Here is a 14,179-nt window from a genome sequence, read left to right on the forward strand (position 1 = left end):
ACCCTCAGTGGTGCCAAAGTGTTGCCAAGTTGACAGCTCAGTAGCAGCCCTGCATGCCCAGCAAAATCAAATGCAAAACTCTGTAGGAAATAATACAGAACTTGAAAAAAAAAAAGTGTGGATTATTATCTGACGATTATTTTTCCTCCTTTAAATCACCTAACCCCACAACATGTCTCAATGGTGGAAGAAAAACTCAATTTACATGAACACTTTTTAAAAAGGAAATTAGCTTCGTGTGTATCTCTCTCTCTCTTTTTTTAGTAATTGCATTTTTTTTTAAAAGAACATCTAATATCTTTAAAATTATGCAGGCTTGACCACACTTCTTGTTTCTGTCAAGAGAGACCATTTAGATTGCTTGACTGATTTAACTATGCAATTTATTTAGTATTTTAAGTAATAGAATTCACCGATAATAATACATGACATTTACTGAACACCTACTACGTTTTAATAGTTTACTGCTCTGAGCAGTTTCTGTGCATGTCACATCTCATGCTTATAGGTAGATAATGTTATTATTCCTGTCATATAGTTAAGGAAATTAAGTGTTTAAATACCTTGTTCAATGTCACACTGCAAAGAACAGATTCAAACCCAGGCAGCCCGACACCAGCCTTAGCAATTATGTTCTGCGTATTGTAGAGTGTGTTTGCTGTTACCTGAGAATTACTAAACAAAAAGCAAAAGAAAAAAATTATCTCAAATTATTCCTGTTCTCTTTTCTTAGTAGGTACAAATATGTTCCTCATTTTTTTTCCTGTTAAATGTTCTCTAGCCATGCTTATTTCCAAAGAAATAATATGAATACAGGAGAAAAAAATTACTAGATTTATTAAAATTTGTCACATAGCCGTTAGAAAGAAATATAAATCACAGAGCTCTCACAGGGTAAAACAAATTTTGGAAATTCAAATTTTATGACTGTTCAAGAAATAAAATCAACAATTTCCTGTCTAGCTTAAAAACATTATTTTCCCTCATTTCGAAGGATGGCAATTACAGAAAGCTCAACATTAACTATATGCATAGACCATGTCAAGTGAAAATATGGATAAGGTATAAAATAGGCATTCTTCTTGAAATGGTTTTATCTTGGTTTCTGATTATTCTTTAATAAAACTGAGTGAGAACATTCAAAGCCACAGCATTAGGATTTATTCTTAGTCCTGTGTCTGAAAGGCAATCTGTTAGATACTGCTAGGGCAATAAACATGTAAGCAAATGAAATGGCTACCATACATATTGTTCTATATCAAAACCTTGGACTGGGCCAGAGCTATTGGATTTATTTGAGCCGGACTGAGTGCAAGAAATGCATACATTTAATTCTCTTCCAATTAAATGGATTTCAGTCCCTATACTATGTATACAGATCTTTGAGTTCTTCTGAATTTCTTATGTAAAGAAGAAGAGGATTTGCTAAATCCAACAAAACACGATTAGGGTAGGAAAGAGGAAGAAAAATATATTTCTTAATTCTTCACAACAGTAAAAGTGTACATAAAGTGTGTTTTTTATAGGTCCTCACTTCTAAGAATGTACATTGTCAACGTCTGTTTTGTGTCTCAGTGTTGCTGTAGAGTTTCTAGGAAATTCAACAGTTCTGGTCAAAGAGAAAGTTTTTTCATCATTGCCATTCTTTAAAAAGAGGTGATCCTTCTTTATTAAAATATTCTTTGATTCTGTTGTTAGTGAAACAAAACAAAACATGCCTTGCTCTTGTTTGCAAGACATCTAAGCGACCTAGAAATGCAAAATGGAATGCTCAAAAAATGCCGGTGTTTGATAAAGTCTGTTCACTTCAGCAGCAAGCATCTTAGGAAGAAAAAAGTACATTTACATATCCAGAAAATTCATGTTTAGATTTAATAATAAAGTCATGCTGAAAAATAGGTCTTGGAAGTCAAAAAGGGCAATTCTACATGACTACTTCTAATCAAGAAATAGCTTCACACCGCTAGAAAACTAAAACATATGCATGGATTATTTGGCTCCCTCTTAGTCAAAATTTAAATAGTCTGGGTCTTCTCAAACTATAGATCTTTCACAATGAGATTTGTGTGAAGGCACATTTGCACCCATACTCATCTAAAGCTGAAATCCATGAGAGGGGAGGAGTGCTAACACGTGCACCCTTGGTTGGCATGTAAGATCTGTTCTTTCCCATCCTTTTATTACTAAAAATCCGTTTGGGTGGTACATCCACATAATGGAATATTTTTCAGTGCTAAGGAGAAAGGAACTATAAGCCATTAAAATACATTGGATATATTTAAATGTATACTGAGGTGAAAGAAGCCAATCTGAAAATGTCTATACCATATGACATTCTGGATAAGGCAAAACTATGGAGACAGTAAAAACATCACTGTGGTTGCCAGGAGTTAGAGGGTAGGGCAGGATGAATAGACAGAGCATGGAGGATTTTAGGGCAGTGAAACTTTGTATGATATAATAATGGTGGATTCATGTCATTATATATTTGTCCAAACCCATAAAATATATCACCCAGAGTGAATCCTAATTTAATCTATGGTCTTTGGATGATAATGCAAAGACGATGCATGGGGGTGAGCAAGGAGTCTATGGGGAAATCTCTTTCTCTAAATTTTGCTGTAAATTTAAAATTGCTCTAAAAATAGTCCATTAAAAAAAATGTGTTCTTAATGGGTATACTCTGTTACTTATACAATACCCAACGTATCTGATTAAAAATAATAATAAGCGTCATAGAGAAGAAAGGCATAATCATATTATCCAAAATATAGCAAAGTTATCATCTATTTTCCTTATTAAGCAGGGAAACTATTATGATATAGCATGAATGCTCAGTGAATTGTAACCCGAACATGCCTAATATACTATGTAATTAGTTGAATTGTGCTCCCCCTCCCACAGTTTATATATTGAAGTCCAAACCACCAGAATCTCAGAATGCAAACTTAGTTGGAAATAGGGTCATTGTAGATGTAATTAGTTAAGATGAAGTCATACTGGAGTAAGGTAGGCCCCTGATCCAGTATGACTGGTGTCCTTATAAAAAGGTGAAATTGGGACACAGACATGTACACAGTAAGAATGCTATATGAAGATTAGAGTTATGCTACCATAAACCAAGTAACTACCAGAAGCTAACAAAGAGGTCTGGAATAGATCCTTCTCTAGTGCCTCCAGAGGGGTCATGGCCCTGTCAAACCCTTAATCTAGGATGTCTAGTCTCCAGAACTATGAGACAATGCGTTTCTGTCATAAAAGCGATCCAGTTTGTGGTATTTGTTATGACAGCCCTAGCAAACTGATACATACCATTTGGACCACATTCTCCTTGACTGCCCCACTGCCTAGCCAAGTGCCTGGCACTTAGTAGGGTCTCGACAAATATTTAATAAATTAATACCACTGTCCTAGTAATAGAGGAAACTCAATGCCAGTTCCTTCTCCAGCTGGGTGCTCAATGTTGGAATTCCTCAGACAGCTCCCTTAGATATCCTTATTTCCATGTGCTATATTGCCATCATAGAAATTTATATATAACGCTTTTGTGTCATAAAGTATCATTTAATAAATCATTACGATATACTCTATAGAGTTACCCAGAGTTGGGGGGAGACACTTCCTCTCTACCCACCATGTTGTCTTGCATGTCAAAGAAAATACTTAATTTGCACTCCACTGGCACCTTCAGTTACTCTGCTCAGAAAAGGTGGAGTGACTTACCTGACTGATGCATCTTAGAAGGATATCTGGGCCTGCTTAGCTCAACTCCTCTTTTCCTTCCTCTTAGTGTTCTACATTCCTCTTCTGAGAATAGGTTCTGCCCCTGCATGGGAAGCCTGCCCTGGTTCTGTGCTGCCTGTGGGTACATTGGCGTGATTCTGGGTCTTACTAGAAGCCCTTGGCTCTCACCATAAACTGCATCCCTAGATTAGCCTTTACAAATAGTGACTGTGGGAATGTTATGGTTGTCTATTTGCCTTACTCATTTTTTTTTCTCTTATTTTGTTCAGATAGAGAAAGCAGGTGCCACTTATTACTTCCTATCAATCCAGTTCACAACAACCTGATGAAATTCTTTTCCTCTCCCCCGTTAAGCTCTTGTCAAGTATCTTGCGTATCGTAGGTATTAAATTCATGTTTGCTAACGTAATTTTTGATCCGTTAAATAAGAATAAAGGAATGAATGAATGAATGAACAAATGAGTGAATGAATGAACAAATGTTAAACAAACTGAGAGAACTTGGCACCATAATCTCTGGCACATCAATATATAACTACAGACATCTCTAAAGACTGTAGACTTTAGTCAAAGAAAAAAAGTGTATTTGTTCATAACTAAGCTTCTTGAATGAATTTTCTGTCAGCATATTATATATTTTCTTTTCATTCATTCTTTAATCCATTCCAGCCTGGCTTCCACACCCACCATTCCACTATAACTACTACCATAACCGGTAGCTAATGTCACCGGTGACCTCCATGTCCTTAATTTCAGTAGATTTTATGCCTTTATCTTGCTGGACTATTTAGAAGCTTTGGCCAGAGGTAGTAAGCGGCCCTTTGTTTGCCTTTAATGGCATGAGAATAGACTGGTTTTCCTATTACTTCCCTGGCTGCTCTTTTCTGATCATTCTTTCACTGACCGTTAAATGTAGGAATTCCTCAGACAGCTGCTCTAGGAATCCTAGTTTCTACTCACTGCACTCTCTCTCTAGGCAATTTCATTCACTCCTCTGGCTTAGTTATAATGGAGTCGGGCCATATACTGTTGTCTCTCAAATTGATTCTCTCCAGCCAAGAACTCTCTGACATGACATTTCCATTGTGAGTTTGGCATGGAACTCTGTCTCAGTGTGCCCAAAACTATACCCATACTCTCCCCAACACCATCCCCCTCCCAAAGTCCCACTCCTTCTCTCATATTTCCCATCTCAGTGAATAGCTTTGCCACCCACCAGGTTTACCATGATGTCTAAATATTTTTTCAGTCCACTTGTTCCATGCCACCATCATCTCTTGTCTAGAACACACAAATAACTTCCCACCAACCTCTAAATATCTATTCTTGCCATTCTCAACCCCCCAGAACAGTTACGGGATCTTTGTGGATAATGAAAATCTAATCGTGTCCTCTCCTTGATTAAGATACATCAGTGCCTTCTCATTGTTTTTAGGATACAGTCCCGAATTCTGAGCATGTCTTCTGAGGCATTGCCTAATTCAGTCCTTGTTTATCTATTTTTTTCTCCATTACCTTCCTCTGAAAATTTCTTCTTTTTCAAGTTTCAGGTTGACAGCACGTTGGAAAAAAAGGCTGTCGTTGACTCTTTATATAAAATTAAGTGAATGCATATGCATGATATTCCCAGATTTCACTAGGAAAGCATTCATCACACTTAAACTTGTTTAAAGACTGCACATCGTGACGTATTTTGAGGTCCACAAGAGCAGGGATCATGCCTCTCTCGTTCATTTTTCTGTCCTTAGTCCCTGACAACAATTGAGTGCTTAATAAATATTGATTAAATGAATATTGAATGAATGAGTATTTCTGAACATGACCTTGCATTTTAACTTTTCAAATGCAACGTGATATTTGGTAATACCTGAGAACAGTGTATTTTGTGCATTGGTAATTACATGTAATCAGGTACAGCAATGAGAATCTAAAGGGAGCAATGGTACCTTTTTTTGCTGCTTCTTTCCTACACATTTACAAAGGTCAGTTCTGTATGAGGAATCAACTGGAAGACTACATCAATAAGGGGTCCTATTCTTTTAACAAAGTGTTCTTTTTAAGGGCAAAACAGTGAAAGCTTGTAATGTATTCTTGTGCTTCGTAATTCCTAAAGTACCTTAATATGGCCCTCAGAGATTGATGCATATAGAGAAAACATTGATATAAGCAATTGATTGAGACAAATTTGGCATTCTCTTATTTTTGGCATTCTACTTTAATTAACTCATTGAAAATTACCATTATTGATTTTTAAAGTTATAAAAATACTGGATAGCCAATGAATGCAAAGATACATAAAGAAAACTTCTTCCACCCATCTAAATTTACTATCCTTAAGTAAAGTTGACAATCTATTGTACATCTTCCTTTTTTCATGCTCATATATTATATACAAAATTATAGGCGTATATCTAAGGGAACTCGGTATTTGCTTATTTTTTAAAAATAAGATTAACAATATATGTTCTCTGCAACTTGGATTACTCTTTGAATAGTAATGATGAGAGTCTTTTCCAGCTCAATAGATACACACTTGATTCATTGTTTTTAAACTATAGTGTTCTGTGGTAAAGATAACCACAATTTTCTTAATCATATTCTCATTGATAGGTATTCAAACCATTTTCAGGGCTTTCTTACTACAAATGCTTCAGTGTATATTGTTATATATGTATTCTTAATTTTTTTTTTTATTTATTATTTATTCAACAGAGATAGAGACAGCCAGCGAGAGAGGGAACACAAGCAGGGGGAGTGGGAGAGGAAGAAGCAGGCTCATAGCGGAGGAGCCTGATGTGGGGCTCGATCCCATAATGCCGGGATCACGCCCTGAGCCGAAGGCAGACGCTTAACCGCTGTGCCACCCAGGCGCCCCAATATTGTTATATATGTATTCTTATACCACACCACCTTTATTTGTAGAGGATGCAGTCTCAACGTGGGATTACTAAATCAAAGAATATGTGCATTTTGTATATTTACATTTTTAATGTTAATAGCTATTGATTATGTTTCCAAATGATTGTAGAGTTTCATATTTTTAAGTTGGCTGTCCTGTCCTCACAGTGGCATCTGTCAGTAGGACTCTCCTTCCAGTTTCTGGGTTAAGCTATCTCTACCACACCCTTCTGCTGTGAGGAAGCCATAGTGACCCACTGCAGGTCTGATGGTTCTCTACTCTTAGTTACTTTCCAAGTCTCCCACTGAGGCATACTTGGAATTTTGGATGACACCCGTAGCACAGGGGAGTCTTGGAAGTGGTATTTACCAATTTTTAAAAAAGATTGTATTTATTTATTTTAGATAGAGAGCATGAGTGAGGGGAGGGGCAGAGGGAGAAGGAGAGAATCTCAAGCAGACTCCACACTGAGCACAGAGCCCAACCCACAGCTTGATCTCATGACTCTGAGATCATGACCTGAGCTGAAACCAAGAGTCAGATGCTTAATTTACTGAGCCACCAGGCACCCCTTACTCACAGTCTATGTGTTCTGATCCTCCAGTGGAGATTTGAGGCTATTCTGCAGGAAACATTTCTCCCAAAGTTGTAAACTAAAGTAATTCATAGGTCTCCTTTCCTTTTGGCTCCCTTCGCCTTTTCTTTGGTTTCCCTTTTCTTACCACAACCACATCATACTCCAGACCCAAACCTAAAGATAGTGGTGAACATTTCCCCTTAGAATTTCTCTCCCAATCATACCATCTTACCTTTCAGGAACTTACTCTGCATTATATCTTTCTTTTTATTTACCCCAAAAATGTTTCTTTTTCTAAATGGCATGCACTCTACTCTTTGACAACAAATAAGACTCATGGTCTGTGTTTAGTGGCAGAAAAGCTAAATGGGAACAGAAAGAAATTCTGAATTGCTCAGAGAGAATGTACATCAGAGGATATTTCAAAAATATCCCTATCATACAATTACATCTACAGCTTGACCAAAATACTTGCCCAATAATCTAATCCCGTGAAAAGGTAGCCTTAAAATTATCTTGTTTACCCACACCCTGTTATACCCCTATTAGGCCTTCATTTTATTTTTTTCAAGATTTTATTTATTTATTTGACAGAGAGACAGCCAGCGAGAGAGGGAACATAGGCAGGGGGAGTGGGAGAGGAAGAAGCAGGCTCCCAGCGGAGGAGCCTGATGTGGGGCTCACTCCCAGGACCCTGAGCCACCCAGGCGCCCCCCTATTAGGCCTTTAAAATGTCTTTATTTCCCTGCCTTTTCTCCACCCTCTAGAACTTGAGCTTAACCAAGATACAGTTTAAAACCCATGCTGGTATTAGATTTTCCGTATAATGTTTTCTTGTCTTTCAAGAATTTGTCTTTAACACATATTATACATTTCCAGAAATGTAATCATCCCCCATTGACGTTTAGGTATATCATGCAGGATTTACCTCTTCTTAATTTTTACTTTCTCCTTTTCTCTCCCTATTTTATCTGCTCTGATTCAATCACTGTGAAATGGTTAGAGTAATTCCTCAAATGTTGTCCTCAAGTAGGATGCATGGATAGTATATATTCAGAACTTCTGTTGTTTAAAGTGACTTTCTTTTGCCCAGATAGAGGAATAATATTTTAGTAGAGTTAAGTTCTTGAGTTGCTGTACTTTTTTTTTTTTTTCTCAAGTTACTACGGATGTTACCTTATTGTCTTCAAGCTTAGAGTATCACAGATGAAAGAGCTCATGTTCTTCTGTTCCTCTTTTCTTTGTAAGTAATCGTATTTCTTCAGTGCAGGAACCTCTAAAGTTGCTTTTTAACATTGGAGTTTGGAAATTTCACCTAGGTGTGTTTAGGAGTCTATATGCTTCATTAATCTGGCGTCAGATTCAGTGAACCATTTCAGTCTGCAAACTCAAATGTTTCTTCATCTTAGGTAAATTTTCTTCTATTTTTGTTGTTGTTGAGTTATTCTTTCTTTTCTATGTGTTCCTTTCCTCATTCTGGAGCTCATGCTGTTTACATGTTGTGACTCTTGGGTCTGTCCTCCAAGCCTGTAACCATTACTCTTAAGATATGTATCTTTTTAAAGTTTTACTCTATTGTATTAGTTTTCTCTTGTTGCTATAACAAATTACCACAAACGTAATGGCTTAAACAATGAAAATTTACTGTCTTGCGGTTTCATAGGTTAGAAGTCTGACATGGAACTGGCTGGGCTAAATTCAAAGTGTCCACTGGACTGTGTTCCTCGAAAGGCTCTAGAAGAGAACCCATACCCTTGCCTTGCCAGCTTCTGGAGGCCACCCACATTTCTTGGCTTGTGATTGGTTGATCCCCTTCTTCTATCTTCAAAACCAGCAACATTGCCTCTCTTTGGCCATTCTTTACTGTCACATCTCCCTCTGACCCTCCTCTTCTGCCTTCCTATTACATTTTTAAGGACCCTTGTCATTACAGTGGGCCCTCTGAATAATTGAAGATAATCTCCTAATCTCAAGGCCCTTAATTTAATCAGACCTGAAAATTCTCTTTCACCATGGAAGGTAACATTCACATGTTACAGGAAGTAGGACATGGACATCTTTAGGGAGTCATTATTCTGCCTACCACACCTGTGTTGTGAAATGGTCCTCTCATTCAGTAATCAGCAATAATTAGATGATGGATAGCAAGAATGATGAGTGAAGGGGGAACTCAACTAGGCCTAGAGATGATTTTCAGAGCTTTTTGCAATTATGCTTTTCCTATTAGCCTTCATAGACCTATTCCCTGGCGCATCGTACTCCACACTCATTGAGAAGTTCCTGTGGCTAGAGTGACTAACCACATGCTCTTGTTCTCTTGTAGAATCCAGTGAACATGAAGACAAGAGTGCAGGTGCCTCAGGGGAGACACCCTCCCAGCCTTATCCTGCACCAGTGTACAGTCAGCCCGAGGAGCTGAAGGAGCAGATAGATGATGCAAAACCAACTAAACCTGAAGACAATGAGGAGTCAGACCCATTGCCTGATAACTGGGAAATGGCCTATACAGAGAAGGGTGAAGTCTACTTCATTGAGTGAGTTTCACATATTTCTTTGCATATTGACACAAAGATCAGAACAGTATATATGTGATATAGCACATAGAAATGTGGTCAAAATAAAATACTGAGTTTTATCGTTTCTGGTATTAGCTTCCTCCTTTGTGAGAGAATAATGGACAGTGCCTTAATGCAATTAGATTACGCTATAGATTACAGCTATAAATCAAAGAATGAATTAAACAATTACACTGTAAAATTTGTTACAGTCATGACTAAAAAGGCAAATATCTCTATGTGATGCTACTATTGAGTTAGAAATAATCTACCTATCCTGGGAAATGCTTACTCTACTCTTTCAAGACCCCTGTGTAATCCAAATCAGATAATGCCGTCTTTTAACTAAGATTGCTGGAAACATCTACCATCATATTCAGTGATGCAGCTATTTAGAGCAAAATACTTACTTGTCACAAAAGACAACATTTTAAGTATTTCACGCAGAGGTCAGATGTCAATAAAATTATTTAGTTTTGTGTTGTATAACTATACATCACACTCATTAATTTCATTCTATTTTTTGCTTACCATTTTTATGACTTGCCAAGGAAACTGAAATGCTAATCTTGAACTCCCTGGTGATATTGACTCATTCTAATCTTTTCTTGCCTTTGGACTTTTTTTCCAAAAAAAGAAATTTTAATATATTTTATTAACTAATACTGTCTATCTTTCCTTTTCTTTATCTTCTAGGAGTAGAACCACTTTTTTTTTTTTAAAAAAAAACAAAGTTCTCAATTGGAGATCTCAGCACAAAATTAAATTGTTGATGTACATAAGACAGTCAAAATATTAACTAGGAAGAATAAAAACTAAAAATATTGTAAATGAACAACACTTACTCCCTCAACACTTATCCCTTCCAACAAGACTCAAACAGGAAAATTAATAGAATCTGAAGTTTTCAGTGCTGACAGTAGATAAAAATATGTAAACTCTGATTATTCAAGAAAAAATATTAAAACTGGGTTTCCTTCCCCAACCTGGAGTGATTTGTGACTTAGATCTCCATAGGCAGAGCTCAGTTGTGAAATTGAAATGTTACCACATGCTAATATTTAATTCTCATGTGAACGTGGGGACTTTGATACATGTGGCCAAGGGAATATATAATGAGGTAATTACTTGCTGCTCTGCTTGACTCCAGCATGGGATGAGAAATGCAATGTTTTGCAGAAAATGAATCTGTACCACTCACCTTTTAACAGATCTTGTAAATTTAAAAAAAGAATAAGAATCTCTTGCATTATTTTTAATTGCTATAATCAATGACCCAAAGACATCTTTTATCAACTAATTAGAAAAGAAGAAATCCTATGGAATTTTTCAAATGCTCAAAAGTATTTAAATCTAAAAACACAAGTTTGTTATTGATAAGCACAGCATGGGGCCACTCAAAATATAAATGATAGATGTGAGTTCACATGCTGATGTTCAGGAAAATTGATACTCAGAAGGAGACTGATAATATACACATTTTTATTATATAATACAGGAGGAGTAAAGGTATGTGGAAATAATAGAAAACCAGCATGACAAGTTGATTAAAGAACTGTTTCCTTACGAGGTTTCCAGTAATGCAATTATACAAATCTTTGTGATTACAAAATAATCTATTCTCTTTTAAATAGTGTCAGATTTTGGAACTGTGAAGAAAAGGGACCTTAAAAGACAGAAGTTGTGCTCATGGTATATAGTCAATGATGAGGCTCTGTCAGGACTTGGGAGAATCTACCAAAATGATTCTATTAATACTCTAGTGAGTCATCAGTGTCAGAATTCAGATTCATAAGATTTTGTGCCTGTTCTCAAATTTATTGTTGAGATTTATAGTTCAAGTCATGGAAGAGAGACATATAATTATAAACAATCGGTAAATAACTAATTTCTGAGTTTTGTGATACTCTTCAGAGAAGGATATACTTAGCACAGCCTTAAGTAATAAAAGGAGGCATCATAGGGAAGGCGGGGTCACAGAGACTTGACCATGTGTAGACACCGCATTCCAGGTATAGGAACCCAGTCCCTGGGTTTATCAGGGATAGTGAGAAGATCCTCTGACCCTACTAGAGAACAGGTATTTGTTGGTGAATCCTGTGAAATGAATGCCCTGTTTCCATTTTGCTAGATCATTAGTGCTTTTGAAAGACAGGCAGAGGGTTTTGTTTGTTTATCTTCTTCCTATTACTTCAGGGAAGAATGAATGAGCAAAAGAGCAGAGATAGGTTGAGGTGGAAAAATTAAGATACAAAAGAGGAGACAATATCATATTGGCAAGAAGGCTGATGTGGGGGGAGACTTACCCAGAGTTTAGGAAAATGAAGCCTTGAGTTAAGGCTAGATAAAGTGGGAGTGTGACGGGAAGGAGTTCTTACAGAAGGCAGGTGCAAACACCCTGTGAAATGGAGGCCCTCTCCACCCCACCCTTCATGCAGCGCCAGTCCGAGCCGCATCTTTCCTTTCTTGAAACTGTCACCTTTGAATCTCAAGACTCAGTGCGATGAGCTCAAATATCCAACTAGGGAGGGATCCGTGTCTTCTTCATCTTGTGCCTCATTTCCACACCATGACGACTTGCACCATGGTTTCCTTTCTCTCTTCCTGCATTTCACTCTGCCTTACTTTTCCCTCCGTTTTCACTGATTCTCTCCTGACTGCTTTCACTCTTTTCCTCTGGAATGCCCCTTCCTTCCTAATTACAGTTGGACACAGTCAGCACTTCAACCCACTGTCATTGACCTGTGGGTACCTTTGCTATTGATGATAACAATGAATTCTTCTGTGAATATAAAAGGCCCTTCCTTGGAAACAGTCTGATAGAGCAGGAGCTTGACCAGAGAGGGATCCCGATGGGACAATAAGGACTTTCTTAGGGACTAAGCCATGATGGGCCCAGGAATTTCTAGTCAAGAAACTTAGAAAACAAGTACTATTTATAATATAAAAGTATGCAGTCCTGAAGCAAAGTCAAGGTAAAGAAAGAAGACAAAAAGGCGAGTAGAGAAAATTAAGAGAAAGATAAAACAGATGGAAGGGAAGATAGATGTGTGAGGTCAGGAGAGCTGGCATCAGTGAGAACTTCCCTCTGGTACAAATATTGTGAGAGTCACTTCAAGTAATGAAAGTCTCCTCTGGTAGGTAGGCAGCACCCCTCATTACACTTCACTGAATTCTGCCTCCTGTGAGACAAAGATTGTGATAAAACAGAAAACAAGTGAAACAAAGAAGGACCCTGTGGTTCTGTGTATAAAATTTAAATATATGAATATAAATATCTATTTATTTATATATATACATTTTTGAATAGACGAGGGAAATTCTACCTTGCTAAAATATTAGTTCAAATATATCTTATTTTATTTTTATTTTTTTTAAAGATTTTATTTATTTATTTGACAGAGATAGAGACAGCCAGCGAGAGAGGGAACACAAGCAGGGGGAGTGGGAGAGGAAGAAGCAGGCTCATAGTGGAGGAGCCTGATGTGGGGCTCGATCCCATAACGCCGGGATCACGCCCTGAGCCGAAGGCAGATGCTTAACCGCTGTGCCACCCAGGCGCCCCCAAATATATCTTTTTTTAAAAGAAATATATACTGTGGGTTTTGAATTAAGATAACGAGTGATTTCATTTTTTTTGTCTTCTGTGCAATAATATTTTAAAATATTTATTGGTTTATTCAGTATTGCAAAATACTTGATATGTCTCAGTACTTAACAAGTTCTGCCTTTAGAAGATGAGGTTTTTTTTTTATTGTTTTTGGTACTGAACATAGGGGTCAACTATATTTCCCACACTTTTCAGAACTGCTTCCTTTGATGAATGTGTAAAAGCAGATTCCTTTTATCATTCACAGTGATATTTAATGAGAAAAAGTGAATATCTGAGAAAGCATTTTTAAACATTTTAAACAATGGAATTTTAAATTGTATGTGAATGCTCTCTTCTAAACATGCTTTAAAGCATTCATAATGTCTTCTGTTTAGCATAAGACTTTGAAGTGCATAATATTGTTTAAAACCAGTAGTTTCCTTAATTCATAACTCATCAATAATGTCTTTTAAAATACACAGCTTATTAATTGTAAACTCAAATTAGTAATAATAGTTATGACATACTGAGTTCAGGTTACCTGAACGATAGTAGCTAATACATTAAGCATTTAAACTGTGCTCGCTTACTTCTCACTTTAGGAAGCTGAGGCTTGTAGAGGTAAGTAACTTGCCCATGGTCATATAATCAAGAATTCACAAAGCCAGGGTGCTTTGACTCCATTTACTCAGCACATCTTTACAGGGCACATACCATGTGCTAGGCACCATTTTAAACCCTAGAAATGCAGTATTCAGCAAAACTGACAAGATTCATACTTTCATGGGACACAGCCTTTCTCCAGGGTCCTTG

At 37.0% G+C, this 14,179-nt stretch overlaps 1 protein-coding gene across 1 annotated transcript in view; it reads left to right on the top strand.

Annotated features, from left to right (window-relative positions):
• MAGI2 (membrane associated guanylate kinase, WW and PDZ domain containing 2) overlaps window positions 1-14,179 on the top strand; it is a gene marked incomplete at its 3' end in the record, with an annotated part of 1,258,801 nt that overhangs the window by 814,298 nt on the left and 430,324 nt on the right. The window contains 1 exon segment of the mRNA XM_040644569.1: window positions 9,543-9,753. Within this exon segment, the coding sequence (XP_040500503.1) occupies window positions 9,543-9,753 (211 nt within the window).

This window comes from Ursus maritimus, unplaced genomic scaffold (genome assembly GCF_017311325.1).
Source record: "Ursus maritimus isolate PB19 unplaced genomic scaffold, ASM1731132v1 scaffold_3, whole genome shotgun sequence".
NCBI classification, from domain to species: domain Eukaryota; kingdom Metazoa; phylum Chordata; class Mammalia; order Carnivora; family Ursidae; genus Ursus; species Ursus maritimus.